Source organism: Sitodiplosis mosellana, unplaced genomic scaffold (genome assembly GCF_009176505.1).
Source record: "Sitodiplosis mosellana isolate CC-2019 unplaced genomic scaffold, AAFC_SMos_1.0 Smas_scaffold_6162, whole genome shotgun sequence".
NCBI classification, from domain to species: domain Eukaryota; kingdom Metazoa; phylum Arthropoda; class Insecta; order Diptera; family Cecidomyiidae; genus Sitodiplosis; species Sitodiplosis mosellana.
In genome coordinates, this window is record NW_022601403.1 from 2,211,060 (window position 1) to 2,233,958 (window position 22,899).

The window sequence follows — 22,899 nt, forward strand, 5'->3', positions numbered from 1 at the left end:
AGTCTATTGAAAGAACAAAGGTATTGGCTTTTCAAAACTCCAATCAATAAATGAAGTAAAAGTACCATTTCCAAGAAGGAAAATAAAGAGTTTATTTGAAAAAATTGAGCAGTTGGATCTCTTATAGCATCATTTTTTGGAACGGTGGATACGTTTCATATGTTTTTCGGCATCGTGCTTTTGAATGAAACACTTGGCACACCACTTGCAATGGAACGGCTTCTCTCCCGTGTGATGCACCCGCATGTGATTTCGTAGATTGGTTGTTTGTAGCTTGAAAACTTTGCAAATGTAACATTGATACTGACGACGGCCGCAGACATTTTCATGTGCTGTTTTATCCTCTTCCATTGCGAATGCACGGCGACACTTGATGCACCGAAATGGGAATTGATCGCGATGAGTGGCCGAATGTTGATTGAGATCACCTTTATGGATGATTTTCTTTCCGCATATTTCACATTGAAATTGATGTTCGCCGGTGTGTTTTGCTTGCATGTGCCGTTTAAGATTGACTTTGTCAAAATCTTTGTAGTCGCAGAGATAACATTCATATCGACGTTGATTGCAACGCTTTTCATGGGATTGTCTGGCCTCATCGCTAGCAAATCGTTGACCACATTTCAAACAAGAATGCGGAAGATCATCAGGGTGAGTTCGCAAGTGAACATTCAAATTGTTTTTCTGTGCAAATGATTTGGAACAAACCAAACATTCAAATTGTTTTTCTCCGCTGTGGATTTTCTTATGCCGAATCAAGTCACTTTTTTGTGCGAAGCTTTTCGAACATTTTTCGCATTTGTACGGCTTGTCGCCTGTGTGAATACGAATGTGTTTGGCGAAATTCCCTTTATGCGATGTAACATAACCGCAGACATGACACTTGTGCTCCGTTCGTTTTTTCGTCGCCTTATTCCTTTGAATCGTTCGTTTGGTCTGTTTCCGTGAACCATCGCGATTCTTTCCCTTTATATTTGAACTGAGTCTTGTGCGATTGACATTTAGTCCGACCATTGATCGACCATTTTGACCGTCACGAGCATTCGGTACATTTCCATTCGAGCCCGAATCTGCTGATAAATCTTTTCCTTTATCTGGCTTCTTTTCTTCACACTTCACCTCTTCTTTAACATCATTCAAATCGAAGTCGAGATCAGATTCCGATTCCGACTCGTTCACCAATCCAATGTTCAATGTCACACCTGCTCCAAATCTTTCATTCGAACGTATCACCAAACCAAGTTCATTGCGATCCGACGGTTCTTCCTTGATGTCTGGCTCTTGTTTGATTTCCACTTCGATGTTGTTTGCTTTACGTTTTACACGACCATCCGAAGTACCTTCGCCTGGATCCATATCTATAACCGATGCCAATCTGTCGAGAATCAAAGAAAACACGATAAAGAAATGAGATCTTTTCACTGCCACATTCTGATTGAAAAAAAAAACCAATTAAAGTTAACTAAAACCAAATGAAAAGTAGTTTCAACAAAAATTAGAAAACTTATTTCCTGAAAGAGTACCTTTTCTACTTATATTTAGCCAAATTTTAAAAAAATCGTTGGTTTTGTTTCGCTACAAAACTTTGCTTTTTGATCAGAATGGAAGTAGAAGTTATTGAAAAGAATACATTTTAGAACACTGTTGTAGCGAAACAAAACCTACGATTTTTTAAAAATTTGGCTAAATATAAGTAGAAAAGGTAGGGGACTTTGCTGCAGGTTGGCTACCACTTTATAATTTGGTCATAACTTTGTCAGGAGTTAACATTTACAAAAGTGTATGGTACCGTTGGATAGATAATGTCCAGAGCTATAATTTTTCCAAAGAAACATATGCTTTTCAAAAACAAAATTTATGGTCAATTTTCTGAAGGTGCTGATAATGGCGAAAAAATTTTTTTTGCTGCAAGTTGAGAAAAATAGCATAATACATGCGAATAAATGATATAAATGCGATATATTTCCAATGTTATGAGGATTTTATCGTTATATAATGCATTAACAATAAATTTGGATGTTAAAAGATACTTCAAATACACACAGTGTGTGTGTTGTGCTTGTATCGCCTCCTTCGTTCCGAATTAAAATGCAACAAATTTTGTTATTTCATTGATCGATATATTTCGGCTTTCTGAAAGCCATCTTCAGGATCTAAAAACGAAATAATTTGTTACAATCTTTCTAAAAAATATAGTTTGGTTTTTTTGTGTAAAAATAAATATTTACCAGAGTCAAAAAGACTCACACTTTGATTCTAATTCTCAATCATAACAAACTATGTGAAGTGTCAAAGTAAAGGTTTGACATATCGCTGTGACTAGCCAAAAACGTTCATTGAACGGAATCATATTGCACGAAAAACCTATTCAATCCTAAACCTATCAACATGATCAATATAAATGGAATGAAAAAGGAAGAAAAACCTGTTTTGCATTCTTAATTAGATTAACATATGCGTTGGTGTAGTCTTTTTTGTCAGTCTTATCGTTGCATGCATTCAATTCAAATTTGATGATTTGATTGACCTCTTGAATTTGAAGTTTGGTTTTATTGTTCTCTCGTTTGAGTATTTTTCCCTCATCAAATTTAAAATAATGGCCATTATTCTTCGCATGTTTCGCCAGTGCAGATGAATATTTCGTGACAGGTTTATTGCAATCGCACTTGTGCTGTGATTTTCTCGTTCCGAATTTTTGGATGGTTTCTCCTATGTAAACGGCAGAACAATCCTTGCATTCGAGTAAATACACCAATCCAGATTTGTCGTCTGTTTTGTGAAATAAATTCCACCGTTCCGGCAAAACAAAAACCACAGTCATTCGACTGTGTTTAAAAGATACTCTTAGTAAGCACCAAAATCGATCTTCCTTTTTCGAGTCGGTATGTTCGTTTTCGAAATAAAACTTAATAAATTTCCAGGAAAAAAAACACTAAAATGACTTATATGCACTTCAACGATGATTCAGTGATGATTTACAAACGAAATCAATACTTAAATCGTTTTTATGCATAATTTGCTAAAATTTACCTATTCTCAACCTGCAGTTTTGTAGACTTTTTTTCCGAGACTCACAACTTTTTTTCAACACCACAAAATACACATAATTCATATTGAATCATAAAGAGAAATGAAAATACTATAAAATAACGCTTATCCGACTCCTTTTTCTATGCTAAATAGAGAATTTATAACACTTGGCAAAAACCAGAAAAAAAAAATTTCGCACAAAAAATCACAGTCGAATTGGAAGTGTATCAAAACAAATGCCAGTTCTGTCGAAACAATCCTCAAAAGTGATCATGCATTAAACTAAGACTTTGACAGCTATTGCGATGGCGGTATCATCACGTATAGTGAAAAAAGTAACGTTTCTCAACCTGCAGCAACGCCCCCTCCCCTACTCTTTCAGGAAATATTTTTTTCCAATTTTTGTTGGAACTACTTTTCATTTGGTTAACATTAGTTTGTTTGTTTTTCAATCACAATCATACTTCAATGGGTTTCAGTAGTAACCAACGTGAAGTTGGCTGCGTTGCCCGGTATGCATTTTGCTCACCCTTTGAACTGTCGGATTTTTTGATTGAGAATATCATTGCTGTCGAATTCATTTGCGAAGGATTTTATTTTTTCATGTCAGCGAAAAAAGAATAATTCTGACACGGCGCAGGTCAATGCAAAAAGTCACGAACAGTGTCTATGGCACAAGTCGCGTTGCACAAATTGAAACAATGAACAAATCCACTCGATTCGTTCTAAATTCATTGCATTTACGTTTAAATTTTCTGAATACTTACAAATATCGTGTGTCCGACTGTTCGTGCAAAACGTGAAGAAAAATGTCCGCTTATTTATTTCTCCTACAAATGACTAACAATAAGAGGAATTCTTTTCTAATGCACACGAATCGACACCGGAGCTGAACGTCAACTTAGTATGGCTTGATATTTCGTTGTGTGCATGTGTGCGTTACAAGGACATTAGGCTCTTGCTTATTTCATTCCAATACGATTCCATTGCACGTTTTATAGTTGGCAACATTCATGTGGAATTCAATTCGGACACATTCACTGGCAAAAATAATAAAATAAATGAAAAACGGCTCCAAATCAAACAATTTTTCCTAAATAATTGTTCAATTTGGTAGAAATCTTTTTGGAATTGTCGAAAATTCATCTGATGGCGAACTTTGTTTCGAAATATAGATTGCAAACTTGAATTCCAGTCGGAATGACAGTTGAACATTTGGAACGAAGCGAATGAATTGGCTTTCGAAGCTGTCACCTTCGTAGTAAAAAGCACAGGCTCACCTATACAAACAGCGTTCGATCACGCCTCCTTCAAACGACATACGCAGCACTCAATGCTACTCAACCACTTTACGGCGGTCATTTAGAGGAGGAACACATAACAACACGTACTAGTTTTCATCGACGAAAAAAATATAAAGTAAGTGCCCGAAATACATTTTTGCCATTTTAAATTCAGGATTTTTCGAAAAAATGTCATTCATTGAAGTTTCATTAGAAATTGATTCTTTTTCGTGCAGAGTTTTATATTCAATAGAGTCAGTGAATTTCATTGTTTCCAAAATGATAGCATCATCCAATATATTGTAGCAGAATTTAAAGCTCCTTCTTTGTTGCACAAACATTTACTCATTGCTCATTGGAAATATTCTTCCAGCGGAATTCCTTTCCTATTGAATTACACTATTTGTCAGCATTTGTTCTGATTTCTTTCGCAATGTTTTGTGAATGAATAACACAGCCACACCATTTTGCTTGACATTTTTATCAGTAGTGAATCTTAGTGAGACGACAGCTCTGTGTTTTTCAGTCTCAATTTCAGTTGTTTTGTTATTTTTCAAATGCACATTCAGTTCTACCAATGGAAAGGTCTGATCTGACAAATTTCATTTCTTCATCAGATTTTTTTTTTTGATTGTTCGACAGGCTAGCATTGGTTATGGATATGGATATGGATCCAGGTGAAGGTGCTTCGGATGGTCGTGTAAAACGTGAACCAAACAACATCGATGTGGAAATCAAACAAGAGCCAAACATCAAGGAAGAACCGGCGGATGGCAGTGAATTCGGCTGGGTAACACGTTTGAGTGAAGGATTTGGAACAGATGCAACGACTGGGACATTGAACATTGGATTGGTGGACAAGTTCGAATCGGATATCGATCTTGAATTTGATTTGAATGGTGTAAAAGAGGAAGTGAAGTGTGAAGGAAAGAAGCCAGATAAAGGAAAAGATTCTTCATTTGATTCAGACTCGAAGGGAAATGAAGCGAATGCCCAAGGCGATCAAAATGATGAGCCAGTGATCGAGCCAAAAGTCAGTCGAAAAGGACTCAATTCAAACGCCGGAAAAAGGCGTGATGGATCAAGAAAACAGGATAGACGTAAGATTCCAAGGAATAAGGCGGCAAAGAAACGAACGGTGCACAAGTGTCATGTGTGTGGTTATGTTACATCGCATAAAAGTCATCTCAATGCACACATTCGTAGTCACACAGGCGACAGGCCATACAAATGCGATCAATGTTCAAAAAGCTTCACATTCAAATGTAATTTGAATCAGCACAAGAAAGTCCATAGCGGAGAAAAGCGATTCGAATGCTCTGTTTGTTTCAAATCATTTGCACAAAAAAACAATTTAAATGGTCACTTTCGAACTCACGCTGATGAGCTTCCTCATTCTTGTCTGAAATGTGGTCAGCGGTTTGACGGTGAGGAGGCCAAACAATCGCATGAAAAGCGATGCAAACATCGTCGATACGAATGTTATCTCTGCGAATTCAAAGATTTCCACAAAAACAATCTGAAACGGCACATACAAGCAAAACAACCGGCGAACATCGATTCCAATGTAAAATATGTGGAAAGAAATTCATCCGTAAAGATCGCTTCAATCAACATTTGGCTTCCCATCGCGATCGATTCCCATTCGGATGTATCAAGTGTCGCCTGGCATTCGCAATGGAAGAGGATAAAGTAGCACATGAAAATGTCAGCGGCCGTCGTCAGTATCAATGTTGCATTTGCAAAGTTTTCAAGCTACAAACAGCCAATCTACGAAGACACATGCTAGCGCATCACACGGGAGAGAAGCCGTTCCAGTGTAAGTGGTGCAAAGCACGTTTTTCATACAAAAGCAACGTTTCCAGTACTTGACCTCGATGAAATTCAAAAGCGATCGCATCGCTATTCTGAAGGAATCTTCTATATTTTGATGTTTGCAAATTGAATCCTTTCCCATAACTCCGATCAAAATTGATAGTTTTTCATTTTGGATTATAATTATGAAGTGGGCAATCAGCGATCGAAATAATCTGCACGATTATAACGATGGCAATTTCTTTCATTATATACGGGATACATTGTAACAAAATACGAAAAAATGATTTTTTAAAAATTAAATTTGATAAGAAATGATTGCTTTTTAAGAGGCTCGAGTTTCGTCTCGTACGCAATTTATACCGATTCAAGCAAACAAGTGAGCTTTTGTTCTTGTACTTACATCTGGAGAGTTAGAATGAACTCAATTAAAAGGCAAATACCAAAGTGAATGCAAAATATTCTATAGAATTATTGTGTGCTATAGCACAAAATAAATTACATTTTAGATCTTTATTGAATCACCTTATTGGAAGAACAAAGTAATTGGCTTATCAAAATTCGAATCAACAGATGAAATGAAAAAATTCAATTATTAGAAGGAAAAGAAAGAGTTAATTCAAAAGGAATTGAACAGATGCTATCGTCCGAAGCATTACTTTTTCAAACGGTGAATACGTCTCATGTGCTTTTCGGCTCCGTCCTTTCGAATGAAACACTTGGCACACTTCTTGCAATGGAAAGGCTTGTGTCCTGTGTGATGGACACGCATGTGAATTCGTAAATGGCCTGTGTACTGTTTGAAAACTTTGCAAATGTAACATTGATGCTGACGATGGCCGCAGATCTTTTCATGTGCTGTTTTATCCTTTTCTCTTGCGCATGCCCGGCGAAACTTGCTGCATCGAAATGGGAATTGATCGCGATGGGTGGCCAAATGTTGATTGAGATCACCTCTATGGATGCATTTCTTTCCGCATATTTCACATTGAAATTGGTGTTCACCGGTGTGTTTTGCTTGCATGTGCCGTTTCAGATTGTTTTTGTGGAGATCTTTGTAGTCGCAGAGATAACATTCATATCGACGTTGATCGCAACGCTTTTCATGAGATCGTCTGGCCTTTTCTTCGGCAAACCGTTGACCACATTGCAAACATGAATGTGAAAGATGATAGGTGTGAGTTCGCAAGTGAACATTCAAATGGTGTTTCAGTGCAAATGATTTGAAACAAACGGAACATTCGAATTGCTTTTCTCCGCTGTGGATTATCTTGTGCCGAATCAAGTCAGTTTTTTGTGTGAAACTTTTGGAACATTCATCACATTTGTATGGCCTTTCGCCTGTGTGAATACGAATGTGTCTGATGAGACGCCATTTCTGTGATGTAACATAACCGCAAACATGACACTTGTGCTCCGTTCGTTTCTTCGCCGCCTTATTCCTTGGAATCTTCTGTTTGTTCTGCTTTTTTGATCCATCGCTTCTCTTCCCTGCGCTTCTAGAATTGAGTCTCATGCGACTGATGTTCGGTTCGACCATTGGTTCACCAACATGGGCATTTGGCTCATTACCATTCGAGCCCGAATTTGCTGAAGAATCTTTTCTTTGTTTTGCTTTCTCTCCTTCACACTTCACTTCCCCTTTCACATCATTCAAATCAATGTCGAGATCAAAATCCGATTCAGAATCTTCCATCAATTCGATGTATGATGTCGCAGTTGTTGTATCTGCTCCAAATCCATCATTCAAACGTGTCACCAAAGCAAATTCATTGCCATCCGATGGTTCTTCCTTGATGTTTTGCTCTTGTTTGATTTCCACTTCGATGTTGTTTGGTTTATGCTTTACACGACCATCTGAGGTACCTTCGCCCGGATCCATATCCACCAATGCCAAAAATCTGTCGAACAAATGAAAGAAAAATATGAATGAAATATGGCCGGAGATTTCTTATTTAGAGTATGTTTGCTGAAGAATACAATTGCAAGGGAAAATTTAATGTCAATGTTATGACAAAATGTACGTTGTGAAACCTTTCAATGTGTTTTTCGACAGAAATACGCTTGATTCGTTGAAAAAATGTATTTTTTTTTAAATTAAAAATCTCTGCCTTAAAATTCATGCCAATGTATGTCGATATAACTTTTCAATACTTACCAATATATGAAGAAAAATGTCTGTTTGCTAAATTCTCTTACAATTGACCGATCGATAGAAGTTTTCGTTTCTAGTGCGTAACAATTAACACCGAAGGTTGACGTCAACTAAATGTGGCGTGATATTTCGTTATGTGTGCGTGTGTGTTACAATGATCGTGGTTGACATTAGGTTCTATCCCATTTCAGTCCATTGATGTCATCATTTGATTTTTCCAATGTTTAAGAATATAATTTCATTCAAAACCGTTGCAAAAAAAAAATCAAAACTATTAAAAACAGCTCCAAATCACAAATTAATAGCTCAAATACTCGAAAGATCTCTTTGGAGTACTTAATCAAAGCAGAATTGTGAATTGTGAATTCTGTTTCGAAATGTGAATTGCAAACTCAAATTCCAGTCGAATGACAGTTGAACATTTGGAACGAAAGGGATGAAATCGAATTGGAAGCTGTCACCTTCAAAGTAAGCAACACGGACTCACCTATACACACAAAAATTGTTCGATCACGTCACACTCAATCGACGTACGCAGCACTCAATGCTACACAACCACTTTACGGCGGTCATTTAAGGGAGAAACACACGACAACACGAACTCATTCTCATTGACGAACAGGAAAAACCCAAAGTAAGTGCTCGATAAAAAGAATTACATTGGTAATCCCGAACTTTTCCGTACCGTTGGCCTGCGTTGTCCGTAGGTCCCAAGAGAAACGGCCAATATGTTTATACGCTGTCTATCCGCCGAAAATACACTACAATATATACACGCTTATTGGACGCCGAATTGAATATATATTCTAGTGTATATTCGGTGTATTCTTCAGCGTGAAACATATTGAATAAACGAATGCATTCATGGCCACCAGAGGGCGCCTGAATATGTTTCAATATGTTTCACGCCGAAGAATACGCCAAATATACACTAGAATATATATTCGATTCGGCGTGCAATAAGCGTGAATATATTGTAGTGCATTTTCGGCGGATAGACAGCGTATAAACATATTGGCCGTTTCTCTTGGGGTACTTTTGATTATTTTTTGTGAATTTTCTTGAAATTAAGGCAGTGAAAATATAATAATATAAATAAAGTGAAAAATCGGTCACTTTAACTAAAACTTCGACAATTTTGTATGAGAGGTACCCGTAAACCGATTCTTATTGGCTTTAAACTTTCTGAGGTTTCATTTTTTGGAGAAAAAATAAGATTCTGAAAGTTTCATGTTGATTGCATTTGCAGAAGTTTGGTTTTTGGCCCTCAAATTTTTCCAAGTAAATGTCGGCCGAAATTGAGGACAAAAAATCAAACTTCTGCAAATGCGATCAACATGAAACTTTCGGAATCTTATTTTTTCTCCAAAAAATGAAACCTCAGAAAGTTTGAAGCCAATCAGAATCGATTAACGGGTACCTCCCATACAAAATTGTCCAAAAATCGGTAATTTTATAAGCCATGAACTGTGAGTAACTACGTGTACCTAGTGTCATGACTACGTGTACCTAGTGTCATTACTACGAACTCACATGAATTTTAAGTAATCTCTCGTAATCTCTAAATCTGGTTAAATTTCGTTAAATACAGTATTTGGAGAACGCTAGGAAGACCGTGTTAATAAATTGTTAAATTTCCACATTTTATAAATTCAAAATATGATATATTCATTGGACTAATAAATTGTAAAAAATACACATGAAAAAAATAAATTCATTTAATTTTTCGGTAGAAATCTAATGATAAACTTCAAACGTATTCCCTTTTGAATCTCAATGAACAAATCTCATTACTCCTGAAATGCATTGACACATTTGGTAACTTCGATCAACCAAATGAAATTGAATTTGCTTCGGTAGAAAATCGAATACTAAATGAATTTTCAATGTTATTGAAGCATTTATTTATTCTTAATATTATTTATTTTAATAAATATATTTAAAAAAAATGAATAACATTCTTATTAAATTTAAAAACTTTGTTTTTCTGTGTACGTACTTAACTCACATTAAGTACGAACCGCCATTGCTGTATATTGCTGTAGTGGCAGCCATTTTCCTTTTGACACATTGAAGATGTGATAATCATTGAAATAAAATAAAATAAATATAATAAACAAATCAAGTTGGAATACACATAAATCAATTTGCATGAAAATTTCCATTACTTCTGAATACTCTAGTTTCATTTATTTATTCCGAATTTAAAAATAAATGAAGCTCTTGACTATATAAATTTATTCAAATCATTTAGCTTGCTTGTATATTATTCAAGAGAAATGAAAATTGCATGTCAACTTAGCAAATAAAATTGTTCTACAGTGAATTCAAAAACGTGCTTTGGGTATCACATTTTTATTTTGACATGAAATTTATATTACTCCTGAAAAACGTATGAATAAACAGAATGCAAAATGATCTCTGGCATGTAATATATATGAATATGAACTGTCAAAAGCGGTGAAAAGGAAAATGGCCGCCATTACAGCTGTTCATACCGGTTCATACCCAATGTATGTTATGTACATACGCATAAAAACAAAGTTTTTAAATTTAATACATTTTGATACAGAATGTATTTCTTTTTATTTCAAAATATTTATCAGAAATAAATGTCTTAATAACAGCGAGAAATGTAGTGTCGATATACTCCATTATTGTTTACACGAAGTTTCCAAACGTTGCCAAAGAAGGTAATGTAATTCAGGAGTAATGAGATTTGTTCATTAGTATTCAAAGTGAATGCGTCATAGATTGATTTATCATTTATGTTTTACTGTCGGAATTTTTCCAAAAAAACGAATGAATTTATTCTTTCAAATTTTACAATTTATTAGTCGGTAATAGCAAGCACCCATGCGTATTATATTAAACTAATCATTTCAGTTGGTGTTTATTCAATTGTATAGGTACTTAAAATGTATTTTACAAATCTGACAGAATCTGACAGTTGCGGCGAGACTACGGGGGTAGGGGGCGCCATGAGTATCAAATCTCTACAGTTCATGGCTTATGTAATTTTAGTCAAAATTTCAAAAAAGTTGTATGGGAGGTACCCGTAAATCGATTCCGATTGGTTTCAAACTTTCAGAATCTTATTTTTTTCCCAAAAAATGAAATCTCAGAAAGTTTGGAGCCAATCAGAGTCGATTTACGGGTACCTCCCATACAAAAGTGTCAATTTTTTGAGGTTTTTCTTAGGGCAAGTACCCCTGGATCAAATCGAAAATGGCTCATCTTCGAACTTAAACTAAGTTTTTTGGATACAAAACTTTTGGCATTTCCAGATTTTGATTATCTCAATTATTTTTTGAGTTATCGTTTTTACAAACAGCTACGACAACGACGACAACGACGACAACGACGACAACGACGACGGCACACGAACGGAAAAGTGTCTCAAAAAGTGGTTTTCTACGGCAGAACGTCATGCGGTCTGGATGTCATGGTGTCTCAGACACAATGTCCTTTTTTTATGCGCATTCGTGTCTGATTTCTTCAGACACGGCGACGTGAAAGTTTCAGACACAACGTCGTTTTTTTTATGCGCGAAATACGTTGCCGTGTCTCAGACACCACAACGCGAATGCAGTCCCACAGCGAACCACCTCAAAATTGGAAAATTACAATAGAGTTTTAGGTGAAAATGTTGTAAATAAGGCTCATTTTTTCAATTTTGTGCATGATATTCGATCGGAAGAGCTCCTCAAATCCCGTGAGATGTCACAGTTTTTTGAGATCATCTGGATATAGCTCGTTGATATGAACCAAAGTCAATGGTTCTTCACTGCATATGGTAATCATTCATAACCAAGGTATACCTTCATAAAAAAGTGAGAATAAATATTTCCTTTCTGTCATTTTCATTTAATTATTTCTTTCATTTATTTACTTTTAAAATTCCAAACTAAAATCAGCCTTCATAAAAGGATTACAAAAAAGTTCGGGGATTCAGCGTAATGAGTCACTTATTCCCTTTTATTCTGAATTAGTGCCTGAGACCAAATGACGCAAAAACGTCAGACCAGGTAACGGTAAAAAACCGTCGTAGTGTCTCAGACCCCTTGTCGTCTGATAACACAATATTTTGTCAGACCCCTTGTCGCATTATTTTACGACATCGTGTCTCAGACCGTATGACATCCAGACCGCATGACATGTTGCCGTTTTCTACGCGTTTCATGAGTTTTTATGATGATCTAAGCTAATTTGGCGAAAAAAGTTTTCGGGACCAATTCCTATACTTTCCCTTGACACGTTGTGTACGGAAAAGTAAAATGTGTTTTTGCAATTTTAAACTTAGGATTTTTCAATAAAAAAGAATTCAGTCAAATATTCATTACATTTTCATTGGAAACATTTTGTCAACATTTGTTCTGGTTTCTTTGGTGATGTTTTGTAAATGAATAAAACAGCCACGCCATTTCGCTTGACATTTTAATGAGTATTGAATTTTAATGGGACGACAGCTTCAGTTCCAATTTGAGCGGTTTTTATATTTCCAATGCACTAAATAATTGAACTAAATAACTAATGAAAAAAGTTCTGAACTAATCTCATTTCTTTATCACATTTTCTCCGGTTATTTGATACTTGACAGATTGGCATTGGTTATGGATATGGATCCAGGCGAAGGTACATCAGATGGTCGTATAAGGCGTAAAACAAACAACATCGAAGTGGAAATCAAACAAGAGCCAGACATCAAGGAAGAACCATCGGATGGCAATGAATTTGCTTTGGTGACACGTTTGAATGATGGATTTGGAGCAGATACAACAACTGCGACATCACACATCGAATTGATGGAAGCAATGATAGGAAACTTTCTTAGTTCTTAAAACATACCAAAGAGGGCACCAACAGCTGTACATAGAAAGTTCCATAAGAAAGCGCCCTCTTTGTCAAATATCTTGTTGTTGGTCAAGAAAAAGTAGGTATAGTTTCCTGTTGTTGGATGGAAGAGTCTGAATCGGATTTTGATCTCGACATTGATTTGAATGATGTGAAAGGGGAAGTGAAGTGTGAAGGAGAGAAAGCAAAACAAAGAAAAGATTCTTTAGCAAATTCGGGCTCGAATGGTAATGAGCCAAATGCCCATGTTGGTGAAACAATGGTCGAACCGAACATCAGTCACATGAGACTCAATTCGAGAAGCGCAGGGAAGAGAAGCGATGGATCAAAAAAGCAGAACAAACAGAAGATTCCAAGGAATAAGGCGGCGAAGAAACGAACGGAGCACAAGTGTCATGTTTGCGGTTATGCAACAACTCGAAAAGCGGATCTCACCAGACACATTCGTACTCACACAGGCGACAAGCCGTACAAATGCGACGACTGTTCGAAAAGTTTCGCACAAAAAGGCTCTTTGAAATGTCATAAGCGAATCCACAGCCGAGAAAAAACCATTCGAATGCTCTGTTTGTTCTAAGTCATTCATACTAAAATCCGTTTTGAACAATCATTTGCGAACTCACTCTGATGAGCTTCCCCATTCTTGTCTGAAATGTGGCCAACGATTTGCCAGCGATGAAGCCAAGAAATCGCATGAGAAGCGCTGCAAACGACGTCGATACGAATGTTATCTCTGCGAATACAAACGTTTTGCCAAATACGATCAGAAACGTCACATGCAAGCAAAACACATCGGCGAACATCGATTTCAATGTGAAATATGCGGGAATAAATTCATCCATAGAGGTGATCTCAATCAACATTTGGCAACTCATCGCGATCAATTGCCATTTCGATGCATCAAGTGTCACCGAGGATTCGCAAGAGAAGAGGATAAAACAGCACACGAGAAGATTTGCGCTCGTCGTCAGTATCAATGTCACATTTGCAATGTTTTCAAGTCGAAAACAACCAATCTACGAAATCACACGGGAGAGAAGCCGTTCCATTGCAAGTGGTGCAAAGCGCGTTTTTCACACAAAAGCAACGCCAACGCCCATATGAAACGGCATCATCGTTTGATGAAATGAGGAGGTTCGGTAGTATTCTGCGGTCATCTATCTATTTGAACCAAAACAATCGCCTGGGCAAAATAACAAACACCAATTGACTGCCTTCATTTCATGACCAATTCTAACTTTGATGAAAATATTCCAAAATAAAATGAATTTAATTCAAAACTAATAGATTTTTTTTATCACGTTAAAGAAAAAACATTGAATCTTTGAAATCTTTGGATTGGAAACAAGCGTAAGACACAATACATCTGGACAGTTGGAATAAACTCAATTAAAACTCAAGTGCCAGAGCGAATACAAAATAATCATTAATTTATGGATCTTTATTGAATCAGTCTATTGAAAGAACAAAGGTATTGGCTTTTCAGAACTCTAATCAATGAATGAAGTAAAAATATAGCTAGAAAAATAAAGAGTTTATTCAAAAAATTGAGCAGATGGTATTGCCCATAGCATCATTTTTTGGAACGGTGGATACGATTCATGTGTTTTTCGGCTTCGTGCTTTTGAATGAAACACTTGGCACACCACTTGCAATGGAACGGCTTCTCTCCCGTGTGATGCATCCGCATGTGATTTCGTAGATTGGTTGTTTTCGACTTGAAAACTTTGCAAATGTAACATTGATATTGACGACAGCGACAAATCTTCTCGTGTGCTACTTTATCCTCTTCTTTTGCTAATCCTCGACGACACTTGATGCACCGAAATGGGAATTGATCGCGATGGGTAGCTAAATGTTGATTGAGATGACCTTTGTGGATGAATTTCTTTCCGCATATTTCACATTGGAATTGACGGTCACCGGTGTGTTTTGCTTGCATGTGGCGTTTTAGATTGCCGTTGGCAAAACATTCGTATTCGCAGAGATAACATTCGTATCGACGATGTTTGCAGCGTTTTTCATGTGATTGCCTGGCCTCACCGCTGGCAAATCGTTGGCCTCATTTCAGACAAGAATAAGGAAGATCATCGGCATGAGTTCGCAGGTGAACATTCAAATGATGTTCCCATGCAAATGATTTGGAACAAACAGAGCATTCAAATTGGTTCTCTCTGTTGTGGATGATCTTGTGCCGAACCAAGGTGCCTTTTTGTGTGAATCTTTTTGAACATTCTTCGCATTTGTACGGCTTGTCACCTGTGTGAATACGAAGGTGTCTTGTGAGATCCGCTTTTCGAGTTGTAACATAACCGCACACATGACACTTGTTCTCCGTTCGTTTCTTTGCCGCCTTGTTCCTCGGTATCTTCCGTTCGTTCTGTTTTCTTGAACCATCGCGCTTCTTTCCATTTACGTTTGAATTGAGTCTCGTGCGAATGACGTTTGATTGGACCATTGGCCCATCACCTTGACGTCCATGCGCATTTGGTTCATTTCCATTCGAGCCCGAATTCGTTGATGAATTTTCTCCGGACTTCGTTTCTTCGCACTTCACCTCCACTTTCACACCATTTAAATCAGACTCAAACTCAAAATCCGATTCAGACTCGTCCACCAATTCAATGTGCAATGTGACAGTCGCTACACCTGCTCCAAATCTTTCATTTGAACGTGTGACCAAACCAAATTCATTGCCATCCGATGGTTCCTCCTTAATGTCTGGCTCTTGTTTGATTTCGACTTCGATGTTGTTTGCTTTACGCTTTACACGACCATCCGAAGTACCTTCGTCCGGATCTATATCCATAACCAATGCCAATCTGTCAAACAATCGAAGAAAATATGATTAAGGAATGAGATCTTTTGAACTGTCAGATTTTTTGATTGAGAATATCATTGCTGTAGAATTCATTTGCGGAAGATTTTATTTTTTCATGTCAGCGAAAAAAGAATAATTCTGACACGGCGCAGGTCAATGCAAAAAAGGCACGAACAGTGTCTATGGCACAAGTCGCGTTGCACAAATTGAAACAATGAACAAATCCACTCGATTCGTTCTAAATTCAATGCATTTACGTCTGAATACTTACAAATATCGTGTGTCCGACTGTTCGTGCAACACGTGAAGAAAAATGTCCGCTTATTTATTTCTCCTACAAATGACTAACAATAAGAGGAATTCTTTTCTAATGCACACGAATCGACACCGGAGTTGAACGTCAACTTAGTATGGCCTGATATTTCGTTGTGTGCATGTGTGCGTTACAAGGACATTAGGCTCTTGCTTATTTCATTCCAATACAATTCCATTGCACGTTTTTAAGTTGGCAACATTCATGTGGAATTCAATTCGGACACATTCACTGGCAAAAATAGTAAAATAAATGAAAACAGCTCCAAATCAAACATTTTTTTCTAAATAATTGTTCAATTTGGTGGAAATTTATTTGGAATTGTCGAAAATTCGTCTGATGACGAACTTTGTTTCGAAATATGGATTGCAAACTTGAATTCCAGTCGGAATGACAGTTGAACATTTGAAACGAAGTGGATGAATTGGCTTTCGAAGCCGTCACCTTCGTAAACAACACAGGCTCACCTATACAAACAGCGTTCGATCACGCCTCCTTCAAACGACATACGCAGCACTCAATGCTACTCAACCACTTTGTGTCGGCCATTCAAAGCAGAAACACATAACAACACGTACTAGTTTTCATCGCCGAAAAAACATAAAGTAAGTGCCCAGAATACATTTTTGCCATTTTAAATTCAGGATATTTCGATAAAAATGTCATTCATTGAAGTTTCATTAGAAACTGATTCACCTCCGTCCATAGATTCATGTTCAATAGAGTCAGTGAATTTCATTGTTTCCAACTTGATAGCATTATCCAATATTTTGTAGGAGAATTCAAAGTTCCTTCTTTGTTGCACAAAGATTTACATGCTCATTGGAAATATTCTTCCAGCGGAATTCCTTTCCTATTGAATTACACTATTTGTCAGCATTTGTTTTGATTTCTTTCGCAATGTTTTGTGAATGAATAACACAGCCACACCATTTTGCTTGACATTTTAATCAGTAGTGAATATTAGTGAAACGAGAGCTCTGAGTTTTTCAGTCTCAATTTCAGTTGCTTTTATATTTCTAATGCATATTTAGTTCTACCAATGGAAAAATCTTCTGATCTGACAAATTTCCTTTCTTCATCACATTTTCTTTGATCGTTTGGCAGGCTAGCATTGGTCATGGATATGGATCCAGGCGAAGGTACTTTGGATGGTCGTGTAAAGCGTAAAGCAAACAGCATCGAAGTGGAAATTAAACAAGAGCCAAACATCAAGGAAGAACCGACGGATGGAAGTGAATTCGGCTTGGTAACACGTTTGAGTGAAAGATTTGGAGCAGATACAACAACTGCGACATTGAACATCGGATTGGTGGACGAGTCCAAATCGGATTTTGATTTGAATGGTGTAAAAGAGGAGGTGAAGTGCAAAGGAGAGAAGACAAGAAAAGGAAAAGATTCTTCACCAAATTCGGTCCCGAATGGAAATGAAACAAATGCTCGTGTTGGTCAAAATGATGAGCCAATGGTACAATTAAACGCCAGTCGCAAGAGACTCAACCCAAGTGGCAAAGGGAAAAAGTGTGACGGATCAAAAAAGCAGAACAAACAGAAGATTCCAAGGTGAACATCGATTTCAATGTGAAATATGCAGAAAGAAATTCATCCACAAAGGTCATCTCAATGAACATTTGGCAACTCATCGCGATCAATTCCCATTCGAATGCAGCAAGTGTCGTCGAGGATTCGCAATGGAAGAGGATAAAACAGCACACGAGAAGATCTGCGGCCGTCGTCAGTATCGATGTTACATTTGCAATGTTTTCAAGCTACATACAACCAATCTACGATTTCAAATGCGAGCGCATCACATGGGTGAAAAGCCATTCCATTGCAAGTGGTGCAAAGCGCGTTTTTTACACAAAAGCAACGCCAACGTCCATATGAAACGGCGTCATCGTTTGATGAAATAAGGAGGTAATGGCAGAACTCTACAGTATTCTACAGTCATCTTCTATCATTTGATTCAACACTATTTCCGGGGGAAAATAACAAAAACCATTTGACTGGCCTTATTTTGTGACCAATTCTCACTTTGATGAAAGTATTTTGAAATACAATGAATTAAATTGATAATAATTAATTGAATCTTTCGATTTTTATCATGTTAATAAAAAAAACCTTAAATTGAATAAATCTTTGAATTGGACACAAGCCTAAGACACAATAGGTACATCTTCATTATCAATGTGTATCAATTAACTCCACCGCAATGAGCAAATGAAATGGAACTCTCTAGAAACTTCAATCCATATGGTTTATTCTTTGAGAAATTATTCTTTTCTGACATCTCATCAGTACCTGACCCCGGTGAAGTTCAAAAGCGACCGCTATTCGGGAGGAATCTTCTATATTTTGATGATGCAAATTGAAACCGTTCCTATAACTCCGATTAACATTGGAAGTTTTTTATTTTGACTCATTTTATTATGATGTAGGCGATCGTAATAATCTACACGAATTTAGCGATGACCAATTTTTGTATTATATACTTGGATATTTTGTAGCAACCGGTAACAACATACGAAACAATGAAATTTTTATAAAATTTAAATAGAAAAGATTGATTTTTTAGAGTCTCAAGTATCGTCTCGTACACAATTCATGCCGACTCAAGCAAACCACTAAGCTTTTATCCTTGTACTCACATTTGGAGAGTTAGAATGACCTCGATTGAAAGGCGGTCTAAATCGAATGAGAAATAATCTAGGACGAAATAACTTACATTTTAGATCTGTACAGTTTTCATTGGATGGCAGCACTTAATTAGTTAAAAATGTTTCAATTGACATATTCAGATATTTGACATGAATGTCAGCAAACAATTGAATCACACCTTATTGTTTTCACTAATTCAATATTTTCAATTCATTTAAAACAAAAGAATTTGAAAAGAGTACCTTGAATGCATTTCGGTACTATCGCACCATCATCAGCATCACGACTAAACAGAAAAGTCGTCGGTTGTCACGTAAAAATATCGGTCGGTGTAGCATCATAGCAAACGAGACAGAAAATTTGACTCGATGTTCCCGTTATCCAGATTCAATGCGTTGTTGCTCCTCTGAATAAAGTAACTTTCGTATGCGTCCAATTTGCGCGCGTCGCCTATCTCTTTCACCAGCCGTAAGTTGCTTATGTCGATATTCAAATGACCGCTGGTCAATGCATGTAATGCTAAGGCAGAGCGGTAGCCCTGTTTGTTTTTTATGCACAAACAATGTTCACGGAAACGAACTGAAATGTTACGTTTCGTTTGTCCAATGTATTCACACATACAAACGGGGCACTGAATAGCATAAATGCCAGATTTATGTAAAGAATCAATTGTGTCTTTGGTTGAACCCAACAAATTCATTATTTTGGTTTGATTTAGATAGCTTTGACAGGCTAGCATTGGTTATGGATATGGATCCAGGCGAAGGTACTTCGGATGGTCGTGTTAGGCGTAAAGCAAACAACGTCGAATTGGGAATAAAACAAGAGCCAGACGGAAAGATCATCAAGGAAGAATCGACGGATGGCTGTGAATTTGGTTTGGTTACGCGTTCAAATGAAGGATTGGCAGCGAATACGACATCCAACGTTGAATTGATGGACGAGTCCAGAGAGGATTTTATTCTGGACTTTGATTTGAATGATGTGAAAGAAGAAGTGAAATTCGAAGAAGGGAAACCAGAAGAAGGAAAAGATTCTTCAGATCCAAATTCTTGTGGTGATCAAGGTGATAAGCCAGTGAATCGCAAGAGACTCAATTCAAGTGGCAAAGGAAAAAAACGTGATTGGTCGAGAAAGAAGAACAAACGGAAGATTCCGAAGAATAAGGCGGCAAAGAAACGGAAGCAGCACAAGTGTCATGTTTGCGGTTATGTTACATCGCATAAAGGGAATTTCGCCACACACATTCGTATTCACAAAGGCGACAAGCCATACAAATGCAACGATTGTTCGAAAAATTTTGCACATAAAAGCAACTTGATTCGGCATAAGAAAATCCACAGCGGAGATAAGCTATTCGAATGCTCTGTTTGCTCCAAGTCATTCGTCCAAAAAATCCATTTAAATCGTCACTTGCGATCTCATGCCGATGAGCTTCCTTATTCTTGTTTGAAATGTGGCCAACGATTTGCCAGCGGTGAAGACATGGAATCGCATGAAAAACGCTGCAAACATCGTCGATACGAATGTTATCTCTGCGAATACAAATGTTTTGCCAAAGGCAACCTGAAAAGCCACATGCAAGCAAAACACATCGGCGAACATCGATTTCAATGTGAAATATGCGGGAATAAATTCATCCATAGAGGTGATCTCAATCAACATTTGGCCACTCATCGCAATCAATACCTATTCGAATGCAGCAAGTGTCACCTGGCATTCACAAAAGAAGAGGATAAAGCAGCACATGAAAAGATCTGCGGCCGTCGTCAGTATCAGTACATTTGCAATGTTTTCAAGATACAAACAACCAATCTACGATATCACATGCGAGTGAATCACACAGGAGAAAAGCCGTTCCATTGCAAGTGGTGCAAAGCACGTTTTTCACACAAAAGCAACGCCAACGCCCATATGAAACGGCGTCATCGTTTGATGAAATAAGGTGATATGGCAGAACTCTACGGTACTCTACGGTCATCTAGTATTATTTGAATCAAAATTATTTCATGTGCAAAATAACAAACACAATTTGACTGGCCTTTTGTGACCAATTCTTATTCTGATGACAGTATTTCGAAATACAATGTGCAAAAATTGAAAATAATAAAACCTTAAGATTTTCATCATGTCCACAATACATCTTCATTATCAATGTGAAATTAATAAAATGGAACTCTCTGAACACTTCAATCCATATGGTTTCAGAAACGATTCTTCTCTGACATCCAATCAGGACTTGACCTCGATGAAATTCAAAAGCGATCGAATCGCTATTCTGGAGGAATCTTCTATGTTTTGATGCAAATTGAATCCGTTCCCATAATTCCGATTAAAATTGATGGTTTTTTTATTTTGGCTCAAAGTTATGAAGTAAGCAACTGACCTCTTGTTCTTGTACTATACTTACTTCTGGAGAGTTGGAATGAAGTCGATCAAAAGGCAAGAGCGAACACAAAATAATCTTCTACAAAAAATTACATTTCAGATCTTTATTGAATCAGTCTATTGAAAGAACAAAGATATTGGCTTCTCAAAGTCTTAATCAACGGATGAAGTAAAAAAATTCAATTATCAGAAGGAAAAGAAAGAGTTTATTCAACAGGAATAGAACAGTTGCTATCGTCCTGAGTATTATTTTTTCGAACAGTGAATACGTTTCATGTGCTTTTCGACTTCGTACTTTCGAATGAAACACTTGTCGCACCACTTGCAATGGAACGGCTTTTCACCTGTGTGATGAACACGCTTGTGATTTCGTAGATGGCCTTTCCGCTGGTTGAAAGCTTCGCAAATGTAACATTGATACTGACGACAACGGCAGACATTTTCATGTGCAATCTTGTCATCTTCTATCGTGAACCCTCGGCGACACTTGCTGCATCCGAATGGGAATTGATCGCTATGGATAGCCAAATGTTGACTGAAATGATTTCTGTAGATGAATTTCTTCCCACATATTTCACATTGGAATCGATGTTCGCCGGTGTGTTTTGCTTGCATGTGGTCTTTCAAACAGTGTTTGGCGAAACACTTGTAGTCGCAGAGATAACATTCGTATTGGCGATGTTTGCAGCGCTTTTCATGCAATTGTTTGGCCTCTTCTCCGGCAAATCGTTGGCCACATTTCAGACAAGAGTAAGGAAGCTCATCAAAGTGAGTTCGCAAGTGAACATTCAAATGTTGTTTCTGTGCAAATGATTTGAGACAAACGTGGCATTCGAATTGCTTTTCTCCGCTGTGGGTTTTCTTGTGCCGAATCAAGTCACTTTTTTGTGCGAAGCTTTTCGAACATTCATCACATTTGTATGGCCTCTCGCCTGTGTGAATACGAATGTGTCTGATGAGACGCCATTTCTGTGATGTAACATAACCGCACACATGACACTTGTGCTCCTTTCGTTTCTTCGCCGCCTTATTCCTTGGAATAGTTCGTTTGGTCTGTTTTCTTGAACCATCGCGTCTTTTTCCCTTTACGCCCGAATTTAGTCCCTTGCGATTGACATTTGATTCGACCACTGGCTCATCATTTTGATCACCACGAGCATTTGAAACATTTTCACTCGACTCTAAGTTAGCTGATGAATCTTTCCATTTATCTGACTTCTCTTCTTCACACTTCACTTCCTCTTTCACATCATTTGAATCAAATTCATTCTCTGACTCGTCCACCAATTCAACGTTCGATGTCGCAGTCGTTGCGTCTGATGCAAATCTTTCATTCCATCCTGTCACCAAACCAAATTCATTGCCTTCCGATGGTTCCTCCTTGATTTCTGGCTCTTGTTTGATTTCCACTTCGATTTTGTTTGCTTTACGCCTTACACGACCATCCGAAGTACCTTCGCCTGGATCCATATCCATAACCAATGCCAGTCTGTCGAAAGGAAAAAAGGAAAAAACCGACGCAACAAAAATTTAATCGGACAGTTTTGATGTTTTTTCTTTTAATTGCGAACATTTTTGGTGA

The 22,899-nt window shown here is 37.3% G+C and overlaps 4 protein-coding genes across 4 annotated transcripts; 1 reads left to right on the forward strand and 3 right to left on the reverse strand.

The window, feature by feature from the left end:
• Positions 1-4,974: 4,974 nt before the first annotated feature.
• Positions 4,975-6,258, forward strand: LOC129574442 (zinc finger protein 1-like). Its single transcript, XM_055456494.1, has 3 exons — positions 4,975-5,732; positions 5,816-6,132; positions 6,179-6,258. Exons 1-3 carry the CDS (start codon positions 4,975-4,977, stop codon positions 6,256-6,258), a joined length of 1,155 nt encoding a protein of 384 aa, XP_055312469.1.
• A 525-nt stretch (positions 6,259-6,783) lies between these two features.
• LOC129574443 (zinc finger protein with KRAB and SCAN domains 8-like) lies at positions 6,784-8,010 on the reverse strand. Its single transcript, XM_055456495.1, has one exon. The coding sequence runs from the start codon at positions 8,008-8,010 to the stop codon at positions 6,784-6,786; it is 1,227 nt and encodes a 408-aa protein (XP_055312470.1).
• Positions 8,011-14,710: 6,700 nt separating this feature from the next.
• Positions 14,711-16,413, reverse strand: LOC129574445 (zinc finger and SCAN domain-containing protein 12-like). Its single transcript, XM_055456496.1, has 3 exons — positions 16,406-16,413; positions 15,338-15,959; positions 14,711-14,950 (listed from the first exon to the last, which is right to left on the reverse strand). Exons 1-3 carry the CDS (start codon positions 16,411-16,413, stop codon positions 14,711-14,713), a joined length of 870 nt encoding a protein of 289 aa, XP_055312471.1.
• Positions 16,414-21,563: 5,150 nt separating this feature from the next.
• Positions 21,564-22,800, reverse strand: LOC129574446 (zinc finger protein 436-like). Its single transcript, XM_055456497.1, has one exon. It carries the CDS (start codon positions 22,791-22,793, stop codon positions 21,564-21,566), a length of 1,230 nt encoding a protein of 409 aa, XP_055312472.1. The 5' UTR covers positions 22,794-22,800.
• Positions 22,801-22,899: the final 99 nt, after the last annotated feature.